The sequence below is a fragment of the Malaclemys terrapin genome, chromosome 7 (assembly GCF_027887155.1).
Source record: "Malaclemys terrapin pileata isolate rMalTer1 chromosome 7, rMalTer1.hap1, whole genome shotgun sequence".
NCBI classification, from domain to species: Eukaryota; Metazoa; Chordata; order Testudines; family Emydidae; genus Malaclemys; species Malaclemys terrapin.
The window spans coordinates 19632889-19657628 of record NC_071511.1 but is presented as its reverse complement, the minus strand read 5'-3'; the positions used below and the strand labels follow the sequence as shown (position 1 = coordinate 19657628).

Here is a 24740-nt window from a genome sequence, read left to right as displayed (position 1 = left end):
GGCCACAGTGGGGCTCCAGGGATGCACAAAGATCCCCATTGAAGCAATTAAGTTAATGGGGCTTGATTCAGGCCCAGTGTTCCACCCTAACAGAGCCCACTACAGGATCAGGGATTTGGTGATCAATATATGATAGAACTAGGAATTTTTCTGAAGCGTTACAATCAACTAAACAACAACCACCACCACCACCTTCTGTTATGTAGTTGTTGTAGGAATATCACCCAAAAGGACTACAAGGTCTCATGCAACAAAAGAGAAGAGATAAATCATTTTTTAAATAGGAAAAAAAATGTAAACCTCCCAAATTGGCAGATAGACTCAGGAAGAGAGACAATAAGGAACATACCCCATACTTTTGAAATTGACTACATTTCAAGTTGCCAGTGCCCCTTTAAATTACTCTTTTTCCTCTTATGCTGCACACAATAGGGATTCACTGAAATTTTTAGTGGATAACAATATGTCTGATTCACTTAGGGGATGATCATTACTCCAACATAGCATTTCATTCTTAAATATTGGAAATCATGTATACTGTAATTCAAGCAGTGTAAGTTCCTGTGTGTGGCACTTCACCCTGTGACTAGATCAGGGATATGAGGGAGAGAGCGCACGCACTTGGCAGGTAAAGTCAAAATATGGCTGTTAAATATCAATCATTACACTTGTCACACGAATGAGGGGCCATTGCAAAAAGGGCACTGGATTATTAGCTAATGAGGGGCAAAAAGAAAAACCATACAACCCCTCCCCACCCTTATCAATTGCCTCTCTCACCGTATTTGATTGTTTTTCTCTAAACCCCAAGCCCTGGAGTTAAGTGATTTTGAGATCTGAGATTTCAGGGTTTTTTAATTAATTATTATTATTATTAACATAAGCATCTTGCCTTCCAGGCTGCAGAGAAAAGCTTGGGAATGACCCTGTGAGCGCTGAAGGCTCAAAACCCAGAGGCAAATAAAGAGACCTCAACTTAAAAAAACCAATCTCCTGATCTCAGTGGGCCGCCCCTGTCCGCTGCTCACGGCTCCCCGCGGCACTGTCCCTGTTGGCTTTAGCGCGCGGCTGCCGGCAGCGCCACTGCGCACGGAGGAAAGCGGCTCTCCCGGGAGGGCGCCGCGGCGCGGTCACCGTAACCAGGGCGCTGGACTGGGACCCCGGCGACTCTCCCCGGGGGAAGGGGTTACAGGACAGTCGCGGATCCCCGCACAAGGGCTGAGGGCTGCTCCCTAACCCCGTGGGCCTAGACCACAGCAACGCCCGCCGCACCTGCTACGCACGCTGACCTCCCCATCATGGCGCCGGAGAACCCACCACCCGCCCATTCGCGCTTGACGGCCCTGTCGCAATCATTCTGCCTGTCTCCGCTCAGCTGCGCTTTACGGCAAGATGGCGGCCAACGCGGGGCCGGGCTGGGTGTTGTTTACGGGCCAGCTCTGTGCGCTGTAACCTGGTTCCCGTGTCTCGGCGCAGAGGCGCCATGGACCGTAGGAAGAAGCCACTGGAGGTCACGGTCGCCTCGGTGAGTGCTGCCGGCCAGGGTGGGGGCAGCCGGGCGGGTAGGTCTCCGGCCTCTTCCCCCCGATAGCCCCATGTCCTAGGCTGGTTCCCGCTGTCCCCCGGCTCCGTTCCCCAGACAGATTCCCCCTACCCCAGCTGGGGAATGGACCCGCGGGGGGTGGGCAGAGGAAGGGGAGACTATACTCGCTCTCCTCCCCCAAGGTGCTGAAGAAACCCACCCCCTGGGGCGAGCAGGGTCGCTGGGTCTAGCTGCTCACCGCCCTACAAGCCTGGCCTCGCTCCTCCTAGCGGTGTGAGCGCATCGCAGCCAAGGCTCTGCACAGCGCAGGAAATGCCGTCGTGTTGTGACTACAGCTCCAGCTCATCCCCTTTTCGCCAGGGTATGTGAATGGCAACCCTCCACCTGGCTGGAGTCCGTGGATGCAGGGATTCTGCTAGGTGAAGACACTGATAGATTAAAGTGGTGTGGTGTATCATAAGACAACACCACAAGGTGTTACCAAGGTGCAAACATTTGTGGGATGTCCAGAAGGCCAAATATAAAAAGCTCCTACTTTCTGATGTACTACAGCAACAGTAAAGGATATTAGAACCATTTATAACAGGGGTCGGTAACCTTCAAGAAGTGGTGTGCTGAGACTTCATTTATTCACTCTAATTTAAGGTTTCACATGCCAGGAATACATTTTAATGTTTTTAGAAGGTCTCTTTCTATAAGTCTAATATATATAACTAACCTATTGTTATATGTAAAGTAAATAACATTTTTAAAATGTTTAAGAAGCTTCATTTAAAAGTAAATTAAAATGCAGAGCCCCCCGGACCAGTGGCCAGGACCTGGGTAGTGTGAGTGCCACTGAAAATCAGCTTGCGTGCCGCAGATTGCTTACCCGTGATTTATAAGATGTTCAAGGTTCATGCAAGAACAGAAGGTCATTCACATCAGTTTTAGTTCCTCCTGGAAAGTTCCCTTGGGGTTTTATTCAGTTGGTTTGTAGCTCATGACAGATAAATTAAATGGTTTTGTATCTCTGAGCTAATTTATTGTAGTTGGTAATCACACTTACATGCAACTCAAATTAAATTAAGCAAATTGTACTTACTTAGTTTTTAAGAGCCCTCTAGGAATTCTTTCCTTCTACCCAGGTGTAGCGCCTCTTTCTGAGAGGATACATATTAGAATTGTAACATTCATCTCTTCACCCGGATTGGGTCCTGGTGAGAACACAGCTACTTTATACCCCATGTAGAGGAGGAGAAACAGCTGTGCCTTGTATATCCCAGCTGGTGATCTTTATTTTCCTCTACCTATTGAGTGTGTTTATTGTTTGAAACAGGGATGAGGTGCTACTGCACAATGAGGGTTCCCTTAAGAGCTGTAAAATGGTCTGTGTGGCCTGTTACATACCCACAAAGTTATATAATCCTTGGGTTGGTCTAAATACAGAAGGTTCAACATAATCTAAGACTAGTCTTTCTCCAACCTTCATCAGAAAACAAAATGCCATTGAGTAAACATGGGATATTGTCTCTTGCCTCACCCCCAACACCTCAACCCTATTAATAAAAAATAAATCCTAATGTAAAAAATGAATAGTTTGCACTTAATACCTTTTATCCAAATATCTCAAACTGTGTCTTTCTGTGGGATGCTGCTGTGCTTTGGCATGGCAGTTGTAGCCCTGTGACCTTACACTTTCCCCTTCAAACACAGTACACTGAACACTTTACCTGTGCACCTATGTCAGTGCTGAATTTGCTAATGTTACTCAGGCTATATTTAGGGTTTGTCTTTTGTGAAGGAGATGAATGTGAATGTATTTCCTGATTGTTTTTGGAGGCAGAAGGAGGTTTTGTGAAGATGCATAGTCTCTGACTGTCATTGGAAATGTCTTCTGTGGACATTGGGGTACAGTTAAGTGATTTCCCATAGCTTGATATATTCCCTTGCTGTTAAGGGTATGTTTAAATGGAATTAAGGTTGGTTAAGTGAGACATTCCTATCAAACATTAAACATTTGTTTATGGAGCATCCTTCATGGGAGGCTAAGTTTCTACAAAAGTCCCAAATATGAAAGCAGTAGGTAACTTCATTCATACCTAAGAGGTTGTCAGACCTCAAACATAACCTGAAATAAGGTGGCATTTTGCTATTCATTTATTTTCTGTGGCATACTTTTGTTTGTAGTCTAAGCATCTTTCATTGATTCATTGAAGTCTTTGATAGTTTCACTCCATTATTTTTATTAATGCTCCATCAGCGTTTTGTGTCTCAGTATAATCTAGCAACTTAATTGAAACACAGTAATTAAAATAAATAGGGTTGTATCCAAAACATGCATTTAATGAAAGTTTGCATTAGCACTTCTGACAGTTCAGGAAAAGCTTGGATGATTAGCACCATTGTGTTTGTGGAAAATTTTAATATCAAGGGCAACCAACAGCCTGGTTAAATTTCTTGTAGAAATCAGTTTACTGTAGGACTAGCTGAAGAAGCCATCAGATCATAAATGTTTGGTTGGTTGGTTGTTTTAAAAAGGGACTCCCAGACTCCTGAAGGCAATTGTTCCAAAGCAATGCACCTGCTGAGTGAAGTTTCTTGGGCCCAGATTCTCAAAGGTATTTAGACACCTACCTCCCATTTAAGTCAATGGGTGTTAGGTACCTAAATACCTTTGAGAATGTGGGCCTTGATAACTAACATTTGTGGTGATGATTAATACCAATGGGAGTTACATATTCATATTTATAAAAAAGAAAGTCTAAAAGCAGCAGGGAAGAAGGTACTTTTAAAAAAGACTAATGTCTATCAGCTAATTCCTTTTTACAAAAAAAAAGTTTTGCTTGCCAGCAAATCTCCTTAGGGGTTACTTTTTAAATTAAAAACAAACTATTGTTAGTTTATTACAGTCTTTGGTTGGTATTTGTATGGGATTATGCCCATTTTGTTCCTGCAGATATTCCATTTTGGAGTGAAGGATCAGTAATATGAATAGAAGCTTTTAATTAACTTATTTAACCACCTAATCATAAATTATGTTCTGTCTCATTATTTTAGATTACATATTGCTGCAAATATCACAAAGTTCTTCTTATTCAAATCACTGCTCCTATTTTCTACATCAGAAACGCAATCAGTTTATTTTATTACAGGTGTAAACTCTTGATTTCTCACATAAGTCTCTAGAAATTCCCTAATTATTTTGTTAAAATGACTTTTGTTGTTTTTTATTGTGGCTGATGTAGTTGGTAGATTTAAAGGCTGAACTCTTCCGAAAGCAAGAAGAATTCAAGAAGGAAAAACTTCTGAAAGATGCTGGACTCTCTGTAAAACCCCAAACAACAAACAAGGTAGAAATAAAATATCCATCATTACTCATTATTTTTGTTTTTCTTTCAGTTTTTCTAGGCATCTCCCAGAATTGAAGAACAAGCCATTAGAAAATCTAAAAAGTTAATACAGAGTTTCATTTCCAGTTGTAGGACAAAGATTGTGATGGCTTTATTATAAAATTTCTGTTGACTCATTTCCAGTTGAGTCTCTCTCAAAAAACAAAACTCACCATTCAATTATATTGCAAAGCTGTATTTAAATAATCTCTTAATCTATGTACTCTACCCACCTGTGAGCCCCAACCTCCTTAAATGCCAGTAAGAAAAAATGAGCTTTGAATTTTGACAAATCCATGACCAGTTGGACTAGGAAAGCACTTTCCAGAGACAATGAACCTTCTTGGAAAATGCCCTGCCATCAGCTCCTATTCATTTATGTTGGGGAAAATAATATCAGATGCACTGCAATCTCATACTTCAATCTCTACTGCAATAAAACCTCTGTTCATTTTTCTAAAATAACATATTTCATAAACCTGACTTTTCAGTCATGTTCAGATTTAGTTTTAACATTCAGACCAAATTAATTTGTGAGATCTTGTGGCTATCTTGTTGTAGACTGAAGTATTATTGCTATGTTTGAAGACCATGCAGCATTTTTGCCTTTACATGCTAAAAGTTAGACTTGTTACTATGTTATGTGTAGAACTAGAAATAGACATCTGGAAGAATTATGCAAACAGATCAGAATTAGGTGTCATTTTGAAGAAAATGGTCAGGTTATAACCCTGAAAAATATCAGTCCCATAACAGGCTATGTAATTCTGTATGAAAAGGTCAGTGACTAAGGTATATGAAGCTTTATAAAAGTTATTTTTGTTGACCATATCTAATTAAGAACCCAAGTTCTCTTGGCATATAAGAGATACTGTACACTATACTTGTATCAGTACTTCTCACATTGTCTTTGGCATCATTCTTCCTGATAATGTTCACTTACAAGAACAATATGAATTATTCTTAGATTTGCTTTTCCTTTAGTAATATTGTCCAGTAAGCAACTATTATCTTTATCTATAGCTGCTCAAGAATAAAATTTGTGTTCCAAATTTTTAAATAAAAAATCATTAATTTATGTTAACCCCTTTGTTGGTTCTCCTTCCTGTGCTGTCATAAATTTAAGACACATCTGCTACTTTCCACATCACAGCATCAGGATTATACGAAGAATGTTTAAGCAGATAAATAACTCCAGAGCCTTTTTTTATTTTTATTTTATTTTTTAATGGTCAAATAAGGTTGAAATCCTGTGTTTTAAAAACCTATGTTCCACAGAAACCAAACATTTGGAATAAGCAGAACACAGGGGTTTCAAGTCGAGCTGAGAAAGATGTTGAGCAGAAGATAGAAGAAGATCAAACGTTAGAGAAAGCGAGGTAATTTTTAAGTTACAGTAATACAAATAAATAAGAGGAACAAACGCTTTGTAGAATTTTTTTACACTTGTAACAAATTGCATAAAATAAATCATGCAAATAGCATAATGCAAGTAAAAGTGGCAGCTATTCAGTTTTCATTGGGATGCAACTGGTTCATTGCTTGTTAATGTCTCTCCACTCGCTGCACTGTGAGACATCTACACTTACATTATTGTATCCACAGAAATTTGACAGAATATAGATTTTCTTTTAAAGCATTTTCTTCCATTTCAGTAAAAGCATGGATACGAACACCACAATCAGTATTTTGTGCTCCAAAGAATATGTATTTATAAGTTTTGCAGAAAACTGTCTCTTACCTATTTAATAAGATATATGTTTTTGAGGAAAATTACAGGTCAATGACCTAAGTTGGTTAGTTGTACAATTAAAATATACATTTAAAATGTGTCATCTTCTGGTTCTCTGCTATAAATTCCCCATCTCTTACGAATACATAGGTGTAAACCATTCCAGGAGCTAGTTTTAAGATATTCTTTCTGGTTTCTGTGTCCATTTAGATCAGTGGTGGGCAACCTGCAGCCCATCAGTATAATCTGCTGGTGGGCCGCGAGACAATGTTTACATTAACTGTCTGCAGGCATGGCCGCTTGCAACTCCCAGTGGCCACAGTTCGCCGTTCCCGGCAAATGGTATCTCATGTCTAGTGTCTCATGCAGTAGTATCTCATGCCTTGTACACTATGCTCCATATCTTGTTGCCTTAAAGTAATTACCATAGAGAGCTTCTGGGCTGATTTACAGTTTATCTTGGTCTGTCATCTAGATAATTGTAATTACAGAGATATACAATACTTACATTATACTATTTGATCATTTCATTGAAGGTGAACTGTTATTTTATTAAAAATCGTTCACAATACAGACTAATCAGGAATCTTTATGTTCATAGAAATGTCAGTTACCGTTTAAAACAAAATTCCTCCTTTGCTTAGCTGTTAAGATTTGAATTCTGGGTTCTACGATTCCACTTGCTATGGTAACTTCACTGATACCTTCAGCAGTATAAGAAAAATGGTGCTTTTCCTGCAGTGTCCCCCCTAAGCCATTGTTTGGTTAAAAACTCTTGCAGTTCATCTCTAAGGGAAAATATCAAACATTTATTCCATTGCAGTCTAAATACTGAAAGACTTTTCTGTTTGTGATGTACTTGGAATCATACTATAAATATAACCCTGCTTTTTCTTTAGGCAGAAACTGGAAGAGAAAGCAAAGCTGTATGAGAAGATGACAAAAGGAGACTTTCCAGGTGAACAAAACCTGCATAAAACCAGTATATATTTTAAAAACCTTGCTTTTATTTGGTCACTTTAGAAGCTGGCCACCTTAACTGTCTCATTGTTGACAGCTGTTGTTATAAAATACAGTACTTCTGTTTAATCAATAAATGTAGCTTTTACACTAAATAAGCTTTTTGGAGGCACAGTATACAAGCTGATTGATAAAGATTATTTTTGCTGAGAGAGAAAAGCTAGTGCTAAGCAAAGAATATTACTTTTTGAAGGACAGTCTGCCCTAGGAAAGAAATGTGGGAATCATTTGGCTTGATCATCAAGCGAGAGAAATATATTCTGGTTTCTTAGTATAGAACTCTAGAAAAGTAAAGTTACTTTGTCATTTTGACATCCTTGGCTTTTATCTATGCTTCTGCATGCTTCCTTTTCACTATATGAAGAGTTTAACTTGGGAAAGAGAGGAGGTGACTGGCTGGTCCATATGTGAATGCCAGTAGCTAGTAGGGTTTGACTTCTCACCTCCCAGCTTTAACAGTCTCTAATAAATATACATACTTCCACTTTCCTCTCAGCACACATCCATCCTTTGTGTGATGTGACAGTTAATAGTAAAAAGGCTCAATTCAATTTAATCCTTCAGTGCTATCGCTTTCACTAGTTTCTATGTGCAAACTCCATCATATAAAATGTAGTCTCATCATTCTTCTCCCTTTTGGAAAGAGAACTCAAGTGACTGCTTAGGTGCATTCTACATGCAAAGTGCATCCTTATGTTAAATTCAGTCTTAAGTAATTGTCCTCTATGAACACCATCATTGGTAACTGAACTATTGAATGTAGTAGCCTGCTGTACCCATTCATCTCTTTCATATTCACAGTTTACTTGTCAAAGAACTATTTTATTCTTTTTCTTTAATAAAATTAGCAATGTTAAATCTGTTACTGCCAGTTTCATTTTCATGTTAGGACTTGAATTAGTATTGTAACTGTTAATTAGCATAAAGATATATTTTTTTAAAGATGGTATCATCACAGTTGCTGTGAACTTTTTTCTGGGGTGTATATATAATTAATTGCTTTAAATAAAGAAAGTTTACATATAGCTGAATTTTCTTGACACTAGATGAGATTAAAGCATTGTCTGATAGTATAGTCAAGGGCATTGTTGGCAGCTGTGAAACTGATTGTGGCTATTCCATATTGATTCCTTGCTCAGTTGTTCTTTTGATGCCTGTTATCTAAGAATTGATTTTTCTGCCCTAGATGAAGAAACTGAGGATTTGTACCTTGTGGATTTCACTCAGAAGATCATAGACAAACGGAGAGAAATACAAGATCTGCGTGAGAGTGAAGCTGCTAGAAAGGCATCAGAACAGGAGGAAGATGAAGAGAAGACACTACCTGAAATAGAAATACCACCCCCAGAGGACCCAAATGAAGAATGGTTGGTAATACCGTATGGACAGAACAAGTCTGACAAATCTGTTTTTATTTTTTTGATAATCTCATGTGCATTTAGTCTAGTTTATAAAACATCTTGAATAAGGAATCATTCTGGCTGATACGAGTCCATCACTTGTGATTATAACATTCTTTCCCTTTAAGAAGCATTTTTCCACATTTGTCTTCTCACCCTGCAGGAAAGACTCCAGGTAGAATAGGTTATTTGTGTATAGTTTAAGATTAATTTGTTTTTTAAATCTATGTAAAATTTTGAGTTGTTTTATCTAAGTGCAATTATAGTCTCTCTTCTTATGTCAAAACTAAGAGCATGTAATTGTGTGAAGATACCACCTCAAATCCAACTCTTTTCTTTGGATGGATAACCATGCAGGCATTATTGATCTTTATGAACTAGTTCAGGGAAAGACTTCCATTATGTAGACCAGATTATGTAGATTGACCTGCTTTCTAAAATAGGGTTACATTTTCAAAGTGAAGAATGGGATGTTTAGATGCCAGTCCTATTCACAAATAAGATTTTGGGGTCTGGTACCTATGCAGCCGTTTGAAAATCAAATAGTTAAAAATTAGCTTCATAGGGTTCTTGGGTTTTTTTTACACTTGAGATCACTCAGACAAAATGTTAAACTAGGTAATCTACCAGTTATTTTTCTTTTAATGCCATTATATAAAAGAGGAGAATGCAATAGGTATTAGAATACATAATTTATATGCCTTACGGAGCACATTATTTCCCCTTACTTTGTCTCGTCTCTCAACGACATTGACTTGCTTAGTGCAGCTGGACTTGGGAATTCTAGGAGTTTCTGTGTGGGGGGGAGGCTGGGCTGTATGAGAGCTAAATCATTCTTATCTAGTGCATAAGGTAATTAATTTAAACTGAGCCTTTTTAGATTGAAAAGGGAAAAGCTTTGATCTTCCAGAAAGAGATCCAGAAGTTCAGAGTTTCTCAAACTGCTAACAAATTTGCAAGTAACATTTCCTTCCACAACTATGAATTTTAAACTGATGACCCACAATAGATGCTGTTTTAAGTACCCAGGGTTTTGAGATGTATTGATCAAGAAAATGTGCTATAAATAAGAATGATATTAAAAGGGCTCATACGTTTTCCTGCCGAAGTTATGGGAGTTCTGATCCTCTTATCTATGCAGACTGTACGTCTGGTGTGTCCTGCATGAAAGCATTATTTAACTAGACTAATTTTTACTGAAACAACCCTGCTCCCTTTCAAGTAACTATTTCCTCTGATCACATGACTTTTAAAGTCAGCAGTTGTTTTGGATTTCTGGCATTACTGTATGTACAGATTTTCTCTATATGGAGGAAGACAGTGCTTTACCAACGTTTCTTTAAGCTCCAGAATTTTAAACTACCCATAAAAACCCTTCTGTAGTTAAGTTTCAGGTAACCAATAGTCTTTCAGCAAAGATACTGTAAATAATTATGAAACTTAGCTAGCTAGGTATTTTTTTCCTGTCTGTTCATAAAGAAAACAGTGTATGCAGATGCAAGTTTTACTCCTGTAATCAGCTTTGAACAACAATAACTAGTCTGAAAAGTAGAATTCCAGTTTTTCAATGTATTAGTTTAAGATAGGAGATAATGTCATTTTGTTTCTTACAGCGTATGGGGATAGTGGGCCCATAGTGAAGAATCAGAAAGCTGTAAACCTGAACAGATAGAAATATGTGGTACTAGTATACTACTAGATCTGAGATGAAACTGTCAAGTTATTCTGTGCCCTTATCAAGTTTAAATATCATAAATGTAAGCCAGTGTGTTCACCTTCCATATACTTTTTCAATACTTGTCTTCACCCCACCTCAAGAAAATGAAAAAGACAATTCTAATTATTTACTGATAAGCCTCCAGGAACATTATTGTCTCAACACCCTGCACAATGGGGCTCCAATCTCATTGGAGGCCTTTGGGCAGTACCATAGGATTAATATATACTACTAATTATTCTCCTGCCATGTGTATACTGTGTGACCAGAGGTCACAGATTATCGTTAAATGGCACTAATACTAATCTCTAAGGGTATGTCTACACTACAGTTAGACCCACAGCTGGTCCATGGCTGCTGACTTGGGCTTGGGCTAAGAGGCTGTTTAATTGCAGTGCAGAAGTTTGGGCTCGAGCTGGAGCCCGTGCTCCGGAACCCTCTCCCCTTGCAGGGTCCTAGAGCACAGGCTCCAGCCCGAGCCTGAACGTCTGCACCACAGTTAAACAGCTCATTGGCCCAAGCCCTGCAAACCTGTGTCAGCTGGCACAGGCCAGCCATGGGTATCTAATTGTAGTGCAGACATACCCTCAGTGCCCTTAATATTTATTTTAAAAGCATAACTTAATGAAAGAATAAATCTTTTAAAAGTTTAGTATCTTGGGACTATTTTGTACTCTGGTTCAGCGATGCTTTGTCGGCTGTGTGTCTTGAGTTTCCTAAAACAGTATAACTAGAACTGCTTGATGCTAAAGAACTCTTTGTAGCATTGGTGGACAATAAGTACCTCTGTTTCTTATTCTCCCCACAGTTTTAAGTGGAACATTCACTATGATAAATAGCTTTACATAAAGCACACTATGTAAAGGGAGCTTCAAAGGAACAACGTTCTGCTTGATTTCCTAGGCTTTTGTTAAACCAGTTGAATGATCACTGAAGCTCTTAGTAAATGAGCCATAGACTGATAATTGCATTATACTGTAGCAATTTAATATTTGTGTGAGAAGTCAGTGCTGCATCATTATTTTCACCACAGGAAGCAAATATTATGCTTGCAATGTTATTTTGACTTGGGAGCTATGTGACATTGTAACTTGTAAACCGTTTTCAAACTGTCTTATCATGAAGGAAGTCAGTTGGCTCAAAATGAGATTGAATAAAATATATCAATGTGATCAATCTGTCAGGAATCCTGTTTAAAAATGTCCTTTTAATTGTTAAACTGGGCCTGTTAACTGTTAGGATGGAGGTAACTTCAGCACCCTGAATGTGAATATTCTCTGTGGAAAGTATTCAGTTAATTTTTTTATCTTTTGGATCAGAGTTCTATAAATCTGAGAATATAAATTGTGTGAAATTCTTTTTACTTCCATTGCAGGGTTGATTATGTGGATTCCTTAGGCCGATCTAGACGCTGTATGAAGAAGGATTTGCCAAATCTTCTTAAAATGGATCAAGAACTTCAGGGGAAAAGGTATGGCTTCTCTAAAGCAAGTAATTTTTCCCACAAGATTTCATAGATGTGTTTTATGGGAGAAAAGAGTTTATACACACACTTGGCAGAGTGGTATTACCAGATTAATGTCATTGAAGCTATCAAAGTCTTTGACATTGGTGTAACTGCAGAATTTGGTCCAATGTATCAAAAAAAGATGAGAATATTCAGTGCATGGTGGATTGATTTAAATCACTAATTCTATCATGATTTAAATCAACAAGCAGGAAACCTTGATTTAAATCACCAATTTGAATCATGGTTTTGCATTTGTACTTTTAAATTATGTTAAAAGGCTGCAGGAAGGCAACACACACACACACACACCAGTCATCACTGTTGGTAACCATTAAAACATGATGCTTTGCAAATCAGCCTTTACACTGAATTTGGTGCTACTGTTTGGTAACTAGGAAGATACACCATCTGTACACATTTATTTAAGCAATTACATAGCCAAACTTATTTATTCAGATTTATTTTTACATTTGTATTATGTTAGAAAATGCTGAATAATGCATTTCTTAATTACTAAATTAATTTTCTACTTGTGATTTGTGTCAGTTGCATTTGGATGGAAATTGGAATTCAGTTAAATGCACAAAACCAGCAATTTCAGAATTCTACTTTAAAAATTCTGGATACATAAGAAACAAAGTAAGCTTATTAAAACATGTCTTGTATTTAAAACTAACTGCTTTAGTAAACAAAGTAAGTAGTATTTATAGTTAATGTATTGAACTAATTGTTTCTAGTTACCATGTCCTTCAAGATTTTAGAACTAGGAGATCTCATCCTCTCACGTAAAGTTTATATTCATAATTGGAAGAGAGAAACAAGCTTTTCTGCTTTTTCAACTCCAATTGGTTTCTTTATTTTTGAATTAGCTAGTCATTGAACTGAAACTAGTTTGAAAAAACTGAAATAAAGAAACTATTCTCTCTGCACCTGTAGTAGAGTATACTGATGTCAAAAACTAGTTTAGCAATTCAGCAAACTCTGGGTCCAGTTCCATAGTCTGACTTTCTTTAAAATTTAGCAGCAAACGTGTACTGCTTAATATTATTTTTTGTATTTAATCTAAATGATTTTAATAGTTTAAAATAAGTGTGGGCCTTAACATTAGATTGACAATTTTTTTAAAAATCAAATTTAATTTTAAATGTTTGTTTTAAAAAATAAACCTGTATTTAATTAAAAAAAAAATTCTTTAATTTATCAACTTCTACTCACCCTTATCCAGTGTGTTTAGAATGTTATAATATTTGGTGTGGTGGTGGTTTTATCAAAACTTCCTCTGTGAACACATGCATTTGTCCTAAGCTATTTTATTTCACTGGCAACTGAATTAATCCTCTGAAAAGTGTGTGGCATATTCACGTTTTAAATGGTGCCTGAGTTGAGGCCATGTATGCCAAACTTAAATACACAGAATTTTTATAAACTTTACTGAAGCTCAGATTCTGATGGAAAATGCTAATGAAATCCACAAACTTCACTGTAGAGCATTGACTCATATTTGCCCTACAAACAAAAGTTTATTAAATTAATTTAGCAGCCTACTTGACTTTTTTTTTTTTTTTTAAACTATGGTCCTTCTGTAGAAGTTGTATTTTAATGTGCCCTAAACCTAAAGAAACCCAGCAGATATATATATTTTTGTCCTGGATGATCTGATTTCAAGGCTTTTAATAAAGTCAAATACATAACGTTCCGAGTGAATTTGTTAGAACTCCAGTTGTATAGTTAATTACAGCTATTCTGATAAAACTAATGGCAGAAGTGCAAATTATATTGGAATGAAATGTGCCATAATTGAGCACTTATATTATTGAATTGTAAGCTTTCCTCCTTGAAAATTCTGCAGCCTGTTCTTTATAATTCAAAACAGAATGAAGAATATAAAATTGTATGGGAAGTACATTCTCTGTATTCACCTAGATAAGTGGTCTGCAATCATATTGTGCTCTAGCCTAGCTAGATTATGAGGGAGAGAACTGTTTCTGCCTCCCAAGGGAAAACTTAAAAGTATTTTCTCCTTCAGCTGCTGATGTTCCTCATTTAAATGTTTCGTTATTTTACATTAAACAAATAAATGCTGTTCACGTTTTTGTATTCACTTCACTTTAGTGAAAGTGTTGCTGTTATTCTACTTTTGGTGACTATTCTTTTGAGCACTGGTCATCGCCCACTTCTCTTCTATTTTCAGTTATTAGTGACTTCACAATGCCTGTGAAAATGGTCTCAACTTCTTCTTAAGGATCTTTAATTAGAATTATTTTATTGTGCTGTGCCAGATGTGGTATCCTATCCTTTCCTCCCTACTGTATTCTGTAATGTACTATGAATTCTCATACTGTGCTCACGACTGTAGTATCTTGGCGCCTTCCGTTAGTGTTCTGCAAACCAAGTCCACGCTTCTGATGAGTAATTAAAAATGGCTTAGCTGTTGTCAGACTTTCATTGTTCAATACCAAAGAACCTTTACACTTGTTGTTTGGGTTTTGTTTTTTACTAGACACGGCATTGAGGAGAAGACTCTATTGTCTGAAGATATGAGACGAGAACTTCAGCGGCAGCAATGGGAAAGAGAGGAAGAAGAGGCCCTAAAGAAACCTGTGGGACCCATACATTATGAGGACATTAGAGAAAACGGTTAATATTCATTCCTTTGTATGGTTTACCTTCACTGTAAGATCTTTTTTAGAGGAATAAGGTGTAATTTAACATGAAGCATAAAAACTACTCCAGTAGAAATATATTCTCACCTTGTTAAACTGTGTTAGAAATAGCCACTTAATTTACAAAGGGATAGCATGCATTCATCTACTGACAGAAAAAATAAATCAGGAAAAAACCTCCTGGTCTCCTAAGAGAAATTGCTGGGAAGCGTCATCATATGAGTCAATTAAAACTAGACTGGACATAACACTCTAATGCTATTGTCAGGAAAGGCAATGGGCAAGATGACCTTATGAGTCTTTCTCCAATAACTTATATCCTGGTGCTTTCAAGGCTGCTGCAGCTGTAAACCTGATGAAATCTAACTGTTGAAAATTCTTCCTTTCAGAGGCCAGACAACTTGGTGTTGGCTACTTTGCCTTTGCTCGTGATAGAGCACAGAGAAATAAGCAAATGGAGACTTTGGAAATGCTAAGAGAGCAGGTATGAAGCTCATAGTAGATGCGTAGCCTGTGCTGGGAACAGCCTTGGCTCCCCATCTTTATATATTATTTTGGAACCTTGCACTGTGTACCAAGTAGTAAATATGTTGGCAAATAGTAGTAAAACCAAAACTACTTGTGTAAGATGTTGAACTGCAGAGCATCGACACCTGTAATTGTCCACTCATGATCTTTGATGCTGAAAGGCAAAATATTTAGAAATAATTTTTCAGTGAAAGTAACCTGAAGTCTGCATGCAAGAAAGTGTTCCCTTATACATGTATTTACTATAGTTGTGTCAATTAATGGATATTTAGACTTCAGAAAGCCTCTTGCATGCACAGTTGCAATAATTGTACATGTGCAGTCTTGATAAATACACAGCCATGGCTCCTACCCACTGGAATTTGGCCCTTAAAGTTGAGGAACTACTTGTCAATTATTACATTTTTGTATTAATTTCTGAGTATAATAAAACGTTAAAAAGGTTTTTATCCCATCAATATAGGGAAAGGGTTGCAGGAACAGGTACAAAGTTATATGCATAAAATAAATGTTGAAATCCTAAAATAAACCCCTTCCCCCATTTTTGCTTATCATTCATGGATTTCTTTTGAGTTGAGATTAGGTGTAGCTTCAGTGAAAAACCTGTTTCTTCTACTCTCTGGAAGTTTTCATCTTGTATGTGAAATAAGTATCTTTACACCTCTTCCACATGCCTCTCTAAAGCAAGCTATTTAGAACAGAGATATGTTTTGTTTGGCATACTTAGCCAAATTTTACTGTACCATGTTCACAGCTTAAACCAATGGTAGTAAGTATTATGCCTGGTAGTGTGTGCAAGTTTGGATTCAAGGAATGGGGTCATTTTCCTCCCCATTGAGACAATGCAGCTGATAATCAGTTCATTTCTGGGTATAATTGAAGGAGATGCACAGTTGATTATAACCAAATACAGGATTAACTAATGAACATTTTCGGTTACTGTTAAGACCACAGATCAAAGGACTAAACGTGAACATTTAAAGGAAAAACGAAAGGCAGTTCTGAAAACAAGACTTTCTAAACTTAAAGCAAGAAAGATAAAGAGACTAAGAGAAGATGGACTAGAGGAAGAAGCAAACAAACTGGAAAATGAAGGTATGGTCTGTAACAAGTATCTTTGTTTTAAAACCATCATTCTCCCTCAGTATCGTGGAAAAAGGATTCTGCTCAGATTGAATATCTGTGTTTTGAATATCAACATTATATATTTTGAATATATTAAATTGTGGCTTTGAAAAAAGTAACAGTTGAAATTAATTGCACATAGGTATAAAATCATATGTACTAAAAATAGTTCTTCCTGTGGAGAGGAGAGTGTTGTGTGCATTGTGCTGCCTTTTAGGTTCACACCTGCCAGGAAGAATTATGCAGGTCACCATTTAAATATATGCAACTCTAGCTTGGAATGACTTTTTTTTTTTTAATGAGCGAGGATAAAAATGATACCTCAATTAATTGGCTATGAAGAAATACAAGCAATTTGTGTAGAGCTATCTTGTAGGGAATGTCAGATACTGTATATTCATAAAATTAAAATGATTGTAGGTGGCAATTAAGGGCCAGAATCTGTATTCAGATGACTGTGCACAGCTATCGGAGGCCTACATTTGCCATTAAGCCTATAGCTTAATTTATGTATGCAGAAAAACCCTTTCTGCCATGTGACTTTTGTGAGAGTTGTTTTAAGTAAAAGGTTCAGCATGTACAAATGGGCACATTCGAAAGCTTATTTGTAACTTGGTGGTACAAAAAAGAGTGCCCTCTAGTAACAGCAGTCTGTGGGTGAGCATGATGGGATTAAATAATGCTACACAATTGAGTGTATGTCTTTACTGCAGAGTTAACTTGAGGTATCTATACTTAAATTAATCCACTTGAATGAGAGTGGCCACACTGTGAAATCACACTCAAGCTACACAGAGTGGTTGTGTTCGTGGCTATGTTGTGTCAACTCAACCTTTAGTCTAGACCCTCTGATGGCGGATGTGATTGCAGAGCCATTGGCCATTATCTTTGAAAACTCATGGCGATCGGGGGAGGTCCCGGATGACTGGAAAAAAGGCTAATGTAGTGCCCATCTTTAAAAAAGGGAGGAGGAGGATCCGGGGAACTATAGGCCAGTCAGCCTCACCTCAGTCCCTGGAAAAATCATGGAGCAGGTCCTCAAGGAATCAATTCTGAAGCACTTAGAGGAGAGGAAAGTGATCAGGAACAGTCAGCATGGATTCACCAAGGGCAAGTCATGCCTGACTAACCTAATTGCCTTCTATGACGGGATACCTGGCTCTGTGGATGAGGGGAAAGCAGTGGATGTGTTATTCCTTGACTTTAGCAAAGCTTTTGATACGGTCTCCCACAGTATTCTTGCCGGCAAGTTAAAGTAGTATGGGCTGGATGAATGGACTGTAAGGTGGATAGAAAGCTGGCTAGATGGTCGGGCTCAACGGGTAGTGATCAATGGCTCCATGTCTAGTTGGCAGTCAGTATCAAGCGGAGTGCCCCAAGGGTCAGTCCTGGGGCCGGTTTTGTTCAATATCTCCATTAATGATCTGGAGGATGATGTGGACTGCATTCTCAGCAAGTTTGCAGATGACACTGAACTGGGAGGAGTGGTAGATACGCTGGAGGGTAGGGATAGGATACAGAGGGACCTAGACAAATTAGAGGATTGGACCAAAAGAAACCTGATGAGGTTCAACAAAGACAAGTGCAGAGTCCTGCACTTAGGACGGAAGAATCCCATTCACTGTTACAGACTAGGGACCGAATGGCTAGGAAGCAGTTCTGCAGAAAAGGACCCAGGGGTTATAGTGTACGAGAAGCTGGATATGAGTCAACAGTGTGCCCTTGTTGCCAAGAAGGCTAACGACATTTTGGGCTGTATAAGTAGCGGCATTGCCAGCAGATCGAGGGATGTGATCATTCCCCTCTATTCGACATTGGTCAGTCCTCATCTGGAGTACTGTGTCCAGTTTTGGGCCCCACATTACAAGAAGGATGTGGAAAAATTGGAAAGAGTCCAGCGGAGGGCAACAAAAATGATTAGGGGTCTGGAGCACATGACTTATGAGGAGAGGCTGAGGGAACTGAGATTGTTTAGTCTGCAGAAGAGAAGAATGAGGGGGGATTTGATAGCTGCTTTCAACTATCTGAAAGGGGGTTCCAAAGAGGATGGATCTCTAGACTGTTCTCAGTGGTACTAGATGACAGAACAAGGAGTAATGGTCTCAGGTTGCAGTGGGGGAGCTTTAGGTTGGATATTAGGAAAAACTTTTTCACTAGGAGGGTGTGAAGCACTGGAATGGGTTACCTAGGGAGGTGGTGGAATCTCCTTCCTTAGAGGTTTTTAAGGTCAGGCTTGACAAAGCCCTGGCTGGGATGATTTAGTTGGGAATTGGTCCTGTTTTTAGCAGGGGGTTGGACTAGATGACCTCCTGAGGTCCCTTCCAACCCTGATATTCTATGGGTCAGCAACCACACTCAAATTAAGGGTTTTTGTGTGGATGAAACTCAAATTAGAGGCAACACTCAAATTACAAGCTCTGAAAAAGGTGAATGTCAGAAATCATATAAAGGGAAGGTGGCCTCATTTTACAACTTGCAGATATGAATTTTTGAGTTCTAATCCCAGCTCTACACTGGCGCCATCTATGGTATTGAATCACACTATCTGCTTCCTCATCTGTAAAATAGAATTAGTACTTTCCACCTCTCAGTAATGAGAGAGTGCTTAAATGTAAAGTGCTTTGGAAATACTTAACATTGATATACTACTGTTCTGCATTATTCTTACAGAGCAGAATAAGATCACTAAAGTGGAGATATGTGCGAGTAATGTTTTCACTCTTTCCTAATTTCCCATCATCAGTAGAACACTCAACCTATTCCTATGTTATTAGGCAATACATTTTCAGCAATCTCTTCTTTTATGCTGAAAAGCTAATGAAGGGTCGTAGATTCATTTCTAGATTATCTGGCTTATCCAGGATGGCTTCTGAACTAATGCACAGTAAATTAAAAACAAATCAACAAAAAACACCTCCCCAGTCAGATGCATTTCATTCTAATTAGATAACTGCTGTAGACATTATCAGTCTGAATGTGGAGTAGCTCGTCATGTATTCATCCTATAATATTTGAAAAATAAACCTATATCCTGTTAATAACAAATTTCTTTTCCCTTTTTCAAAAGAAGAGGAAGAAGTTATTGGTCCACTACCAGCTGAACCAGAAGCCCTTGTGGCCCCAAGAGTTGCAGAAAGTAGAAAAGTGGAGGTCATCATTCAGGAGAGAAAAGATACAAAGGCTGGTGTGCCCTATGTTCGAGAGTGGGATAAAGGGAAAGGTAAGACAACTGAACTATGAACGTAGCATGGTATAGTCAAAAACACTGTTTGTTAATGGGATCAGAACTACTGTCATTTTTATACATTATGAAGCTGAGAAGTAAAGTAATATACTTTCCCTTTCCCCTTCCCTTTTAAATTTACATTGTCATTACTTTTTGGTGAGCCCTAGAAAGAGACTGACAGCCTTGACCATGACATGAGCAGCTGCTGTAACATAACATAGTCTTTACACAGGTTATTGTGTTCCATACAAAGATACTGATGGAGGAAGGTTGAAGTGTGAATTTTTTTAGTTTATAACCTATCCTGATATGCAAAAATAATTCTGTAACTTGACACTATGTGGTATGGATGGGCAGGATGTGTCACACAGAAGAGCCTAAGCTCTAAATGCTTGAGTAGGTAGAGTATTGCACCAAATTACATAAACAGACACCATGGAGGCCAATGGAGTAGTGCGAGGTCACTTTCCCTAAAATGCTTCATGGTAAAAGTGAATTTTGAGGGAAGGATTTGAAGGAAAAGCAGAAAGGCTGTTGGCACACACTGAGTGGAGGCGGTTCCATGATTCTTGTGAAGGATGGTGCATGTAAGAAGATAGGAAAAGGGGAAAAAGAGAGGAAACAGTGAGAGAGATGTAGGCAATGTTGGACAGATCTTGAAGGTGTGGACAAGTAGTTTGAACTTAATGCAAGAGAAGTGTGTGTGTGTGTGTGTAGTAGAAAGTAGTAAATTTGGAATTGAAGAGAGGGCCCTCCCTCATAATAAGGTATAGTTAAATATGTGGCTACAGCAATTTGTATCAAATTGTCAAGAGTTAAGTGATGTAGTTAGGACCACCATATTAATTTATACTCCATAAAAATATTTGACTTTTGGCCTTCTGGTTACGAGGTAACATCAACCCTACTACAGCGCATAGTGGTAAACTTAGTTTAACTGGCCAAACTTTTTCTTAAAAGTGAACAGAAGTGCTCTGAAGAAAGTAACTAACTTTATATCTCAATCATTAATGTATGTGTGCCTCCGCTCTGCCCATGCCTTTATTCATGCTGTGGTTACACTTGGAAGCATCTTCCTTTTCCTGAATGCCAAGTGACTTTGCTGTCCTTCAAATCCTTTCTCAAAACTCACTCCTTTCATCTCACTCCCTGCCATTAATCTAATCTCAGGCACTCTGGCCAGAGTGCACCGAAGTAGCATTGTGACACAACACCTGACCTCTAGGCGCTAGAAAACCACTGAAACAACACTGGTTTCAGAGTAGAAGCCGTGTTAGTCTGTATCCGCAAAAAGAACAGGAGTACTTGTGGCACCTTAGAGACTAACAAATTTATTAGAGCATAAGCTTTCGTGGACTACAGCCCACTTCTTCGGATGCATATGCAGATGCAGATGCATATGCATCCGAAGAAGTGGGCTGTAGTCCACAAAAGCTTATGCTCTAATAAATTTGTTAGTCTCTAAGGTGCCACAAGTACTCCTGTTCTTTTTGAAACAACACTGGGATTTACAAAGTCTGAGTTAGGCACTTAGGCTTATATATAATGAATGGGGAGAGAGAGGCACCTTAGGTTGTCTCCTCCTTGTAGGCACAGGGTGGGGGGCTCCCTGAGCTGTTCCCAGAAGGCTTCCAGAAGGCTTCTTTAGGTGCTGTAGAGCTGCCATCTGCTCTCTCCCAGACCTGCCCAGCAACTGTTGGGAACTTCATGTTTTTAAGCCCTTTATTCCACCCTTGACATGATTGATGGGGCCAGAGGAGTGGGGCCAGCCTTGCCCACAGCAGCTCTTTAACCCCTTAGATACCTGTTCAGCATTTATACATCCTGTCACACGGGTTTAGGCAGCAGTTTTGTGCATCACATTGGAGCCAAAACTAGGTCTTAAGTACCTAAAATAGGGAATTAGGCACCTGAGCATTCAGGCCTCTTGCTTCACATTCTGGCACCTGGTTGTTAAATAAATAAAAATAAACAAGACATATATTAATCATATAAATGTGCAGTCTACAGTATTCCCTGCCTATTGATTACTTGTGCGTCTCCCATCTTCCCTGTCTTCCTGCCCTTAGCCAACATGATCTCTTGTCATTATTCTTTGGCTGTCTTTGTGGTTAGATTGTAAGGACCTCTGGCACTCTGACAAAAACTTTGTCCCCTTCTATAACTTGGGGGGTAGGGGGGGAGTTAATTAAGCCTCCTGCACTCATACTTGTGAGGGTATCTTTTTTTAGTCTGTGTTTGTACAGCACCTACTACAATGGGGACATGGGCTATGACTGGGACTCCTAGATGCAAGAAGTAATGGGCTTAAATTGCAGTAAGGGAGATTTAGATTAGACATTAAGTGTCAGGATAGTTAAGCACTGGAAAAAATTACTTTGGGAGGTTGAGGAATCCCTCTCAGTGGAGGTTTTTAGGAACAGGTTTAGGCAAAACACCTGTCAGGGATGGTATAGCTCAGGGGTTCTCAACCTTTTTCTTTTTATAGCATGCTGTGGAGGCTTCAAAACTCCACTGTCCACCTGTGTCACAACAACTGTTTTTTCTGCATATAAAAGCCAGGGCCAGCGTTAGGGGGTAGCAAGCAGGCAATTGCTCGGGGCCTCATGCCACAGGGGACCCTGCGAAGCTAAGTTGCTCAGGCTTTGGCTTCAGTCCCAGGTGGTGGAGCTTCAGCTTTCTGTCCTGGGCCCCAGCAAGTTTAATGCTAGTCCTGCATGGTGGACCCCCTGAAACCTGCTCACTGCCCCCCAGGGGGTCCCGGACCCCTGGTTGAGAACCACTGGTATAGATAATATTTATTCCTGCCTCAGTGAAGGGGATTAGACTAGATGGCTTATCGAGGTCCATTCCAGTCCTGCATTTCTATGATTCTATACTATCGCAATACACTTCTACCTCGATATAACGCTGTCCTCGGGAGCCAAAAAATCTTACTGTGTTATAGGTGAAACCGCGTTCTATCGAACTTGCTTTAATCCACCAGAGTGCACAGCCCCGCCCCGCCCCCAGGAGCACTGCTTTACCACATTATATCCGAAGTCGTGTTATATCGAGGTAGAGGTGTACTACTAATATAAATGGTACTCTACAACGGGGTTCTGAACCTTTTTCTTTCTGAGGCCCCCCCCAACATGCTATAAAAAACCTCCACAGCCCACCTGTGCCACAACAACTGTTTTTCTGCATATCCAGTAGATTAAAAGCAGGGCTGGCGCTAGGAGGTAGCAAGCAGGACAATTGTCTATGGCCCCACACCACAGGGAGCTCCACAAAGCTAAGTTGCTCAGGCTTTGGCTTCAGTCCCGCGCGGCTTGGGCTCTTGCTTTCTGTCCTGAATCCCAGCGAGTCTAGTGCCGACCCTGCACTCTGGTTTATTTTGGGGGTCTCCCTGAAACCTGCTCACGGCCCCCAGGTGGCCTTGGACCCCTGGTTGAGAACTACAAATAGTGTGTAGACCTAAATTACAAATAAAATTTGAAAAGATAGTTACAAGTCAGTGATTTTGTAAATCAATTTGTAGCACCAAAAGCAGTGTAAGATGTGCAGTTCCTTGGTCTGTTTAGAAACTTTTGTTTGCTACAGTTAACATTTGTATTGGATTAGTGTAAAAAAGCCGTCTTCAGAACTAGAGCCCCTTTTTGCTATACATTGTACAAATCCACAGCACCTGCCCCCAGGAGCTTATAATCAGTTGATAGGTTCCTGTACCACTGTAAATGGGGTAAAAAGCTGTTTCAGGTCATCTTCAAAGTAAAACGTATTTATCATGAACTTGAGCGGTCGTCACATCATTTCATAGCTACTTTTAAAAATTTGTCATGGGAACTGATTGACTGTAATGGAAGTTAAAATGCCTACCATTGTAATGAAATAAGCACCATCGCACATTATAGCACATTCTGACCTTGTTGACTACCCTAGCATAATTGTCATTTTTTAATATCTTTGGGTTCTTACTGCTATGATCTCATTTAGAACGTGAATTTCCATTTCAAACAATTCAGTTTTCCATTTCTGTTAAACATTGAAGAATAAATTCCATGTTTTTCCTATCTAATAGAATTTACTTTTGGACAATGGTCAAAGAAATGTGCAGATGAACGAGATCCGGAATTTGCACCACCTTCCAATTACTTTGTTTGTCAAAAGAGAGCCAATAACCACCAAAGCCAGAGTTGGAACAAGCTTGGATCCTCTCATGAGAAACTGGGACAGGAGTCAACACAGAACAAGCAGTTTCCATCGATGCAGAATAACTGCAACAGTTCGGAGGATCAGCAACCAGTTTACCAAAGTCTAGATGACATGTTGTCTTACTACAAACAAATGACTTGAGCTTATCAAAAGCACAAGCAAGAATCTTAACTTAAATAAGTAAAATAGAATTATGTTCTTAGCATTCACCTATTGTTTTTCCCAGATTTTGGGGAAATAAGGTTCCTGTAAGTAGATATCTTATTAATGAAAGAAGTCTGTCATGTGAAGTAATGCTGTCTGAACTGTATCACACAACAGCCACACATTTGCTTCATCAGTGCTGTATTGTATTAAAAGGATAAGTTTTTGATGGTGGTATTTAATTGTGGTATCTGACACTTCTTCTTTACCCTATAACGCTATTCTTTGTCATTTTTCTGCATTTTGCCCCTGTTTTGAAATTTATGAATAGAGATGTTATTTTAAATAGATAAAGCTTGTTTTAGTCCTTTTTCAATGAACTCCCCACCCCCACCCCAAAAGGGACGTTGTTATAAGAGCTAACTTCTAAGAAGTGTCAAATTGAGACTACTCTGACAAACTGAAAATCAAGTCCAATGATAATATGGTCAAATACTTCTAAAGAAACAACATTCAGCCAGTTACTCCTGTTTGCTAATTAAACCGTCTGGTGTTAAATACAAA

General features: G+C 38.8%; 1 protein-coding gene across 2 annotated transcripts; it reads left to right on the top strand.

The window, feature by feature from the left end:
* Positions 1-1383: 1383 nt before the first annotated feature.
* On the top strand, positions 1384-24413 carry CCDC174 (coiled-coil domain containing 174). 2 transcript variants are annotated; one of them, XM_054035606.1, is made up of 11 exons: positions 1384-1525; positions 4771-4875; positions 6193-6293; positions 7546-7604; positions 8853-9033; positions 12159-12254; positions 14794-14930; positions 15346-15440; positions 16432-16579; positions 19680-19829; positions 23899-24413. In XM_054035606.1, exons 1-11 carry the CDS (start codon positions 1484-1486, stop codon positions 24171-24173), a joined length of 1389 nt encoding a protein of 462 aa, XP_053891581.1. In that variant the 5' UTR covers positions 1384-1483; the 3' UTR covers positions 24174-24413. The 2 variants fall into 2 exon arrangements, with proteins under 2 accessions (XP_053891581.1, XP_053891580.1); XM_054035605.1 differs by having other exon boundaries at positions 19677-19829.
* Positions 24414-24740: the final 327 nt, after the last annotated feature.

What these genes read in the sequence shown, in the direction of transcription:
- CCDC174 (XM_054035605.1), top strand. Translation starts at nt 1,484, where the DNA reads ATGGACCGTAGGAAGAAGCCACTGGAGGTCACGGTCGCCTCG. An exon ending in GAGGACCCAAATGAAGAATG is followed by an intron (nt 9,034 to 12,158) that starts GTTGGTAATACC and finishes CTTCCATTGCAG; the next exon opens with GGTTGATTATGTGGATTCCT. An exon ending in TGAGGACATTAGAGAAAACG is followed by an intron (nt 14,931 to 15,345) that starts GTTAATATTCAT and finishes TCTTCCTTTCAG; the next exon opens with AGGCCAGACAACTTGGTGTT.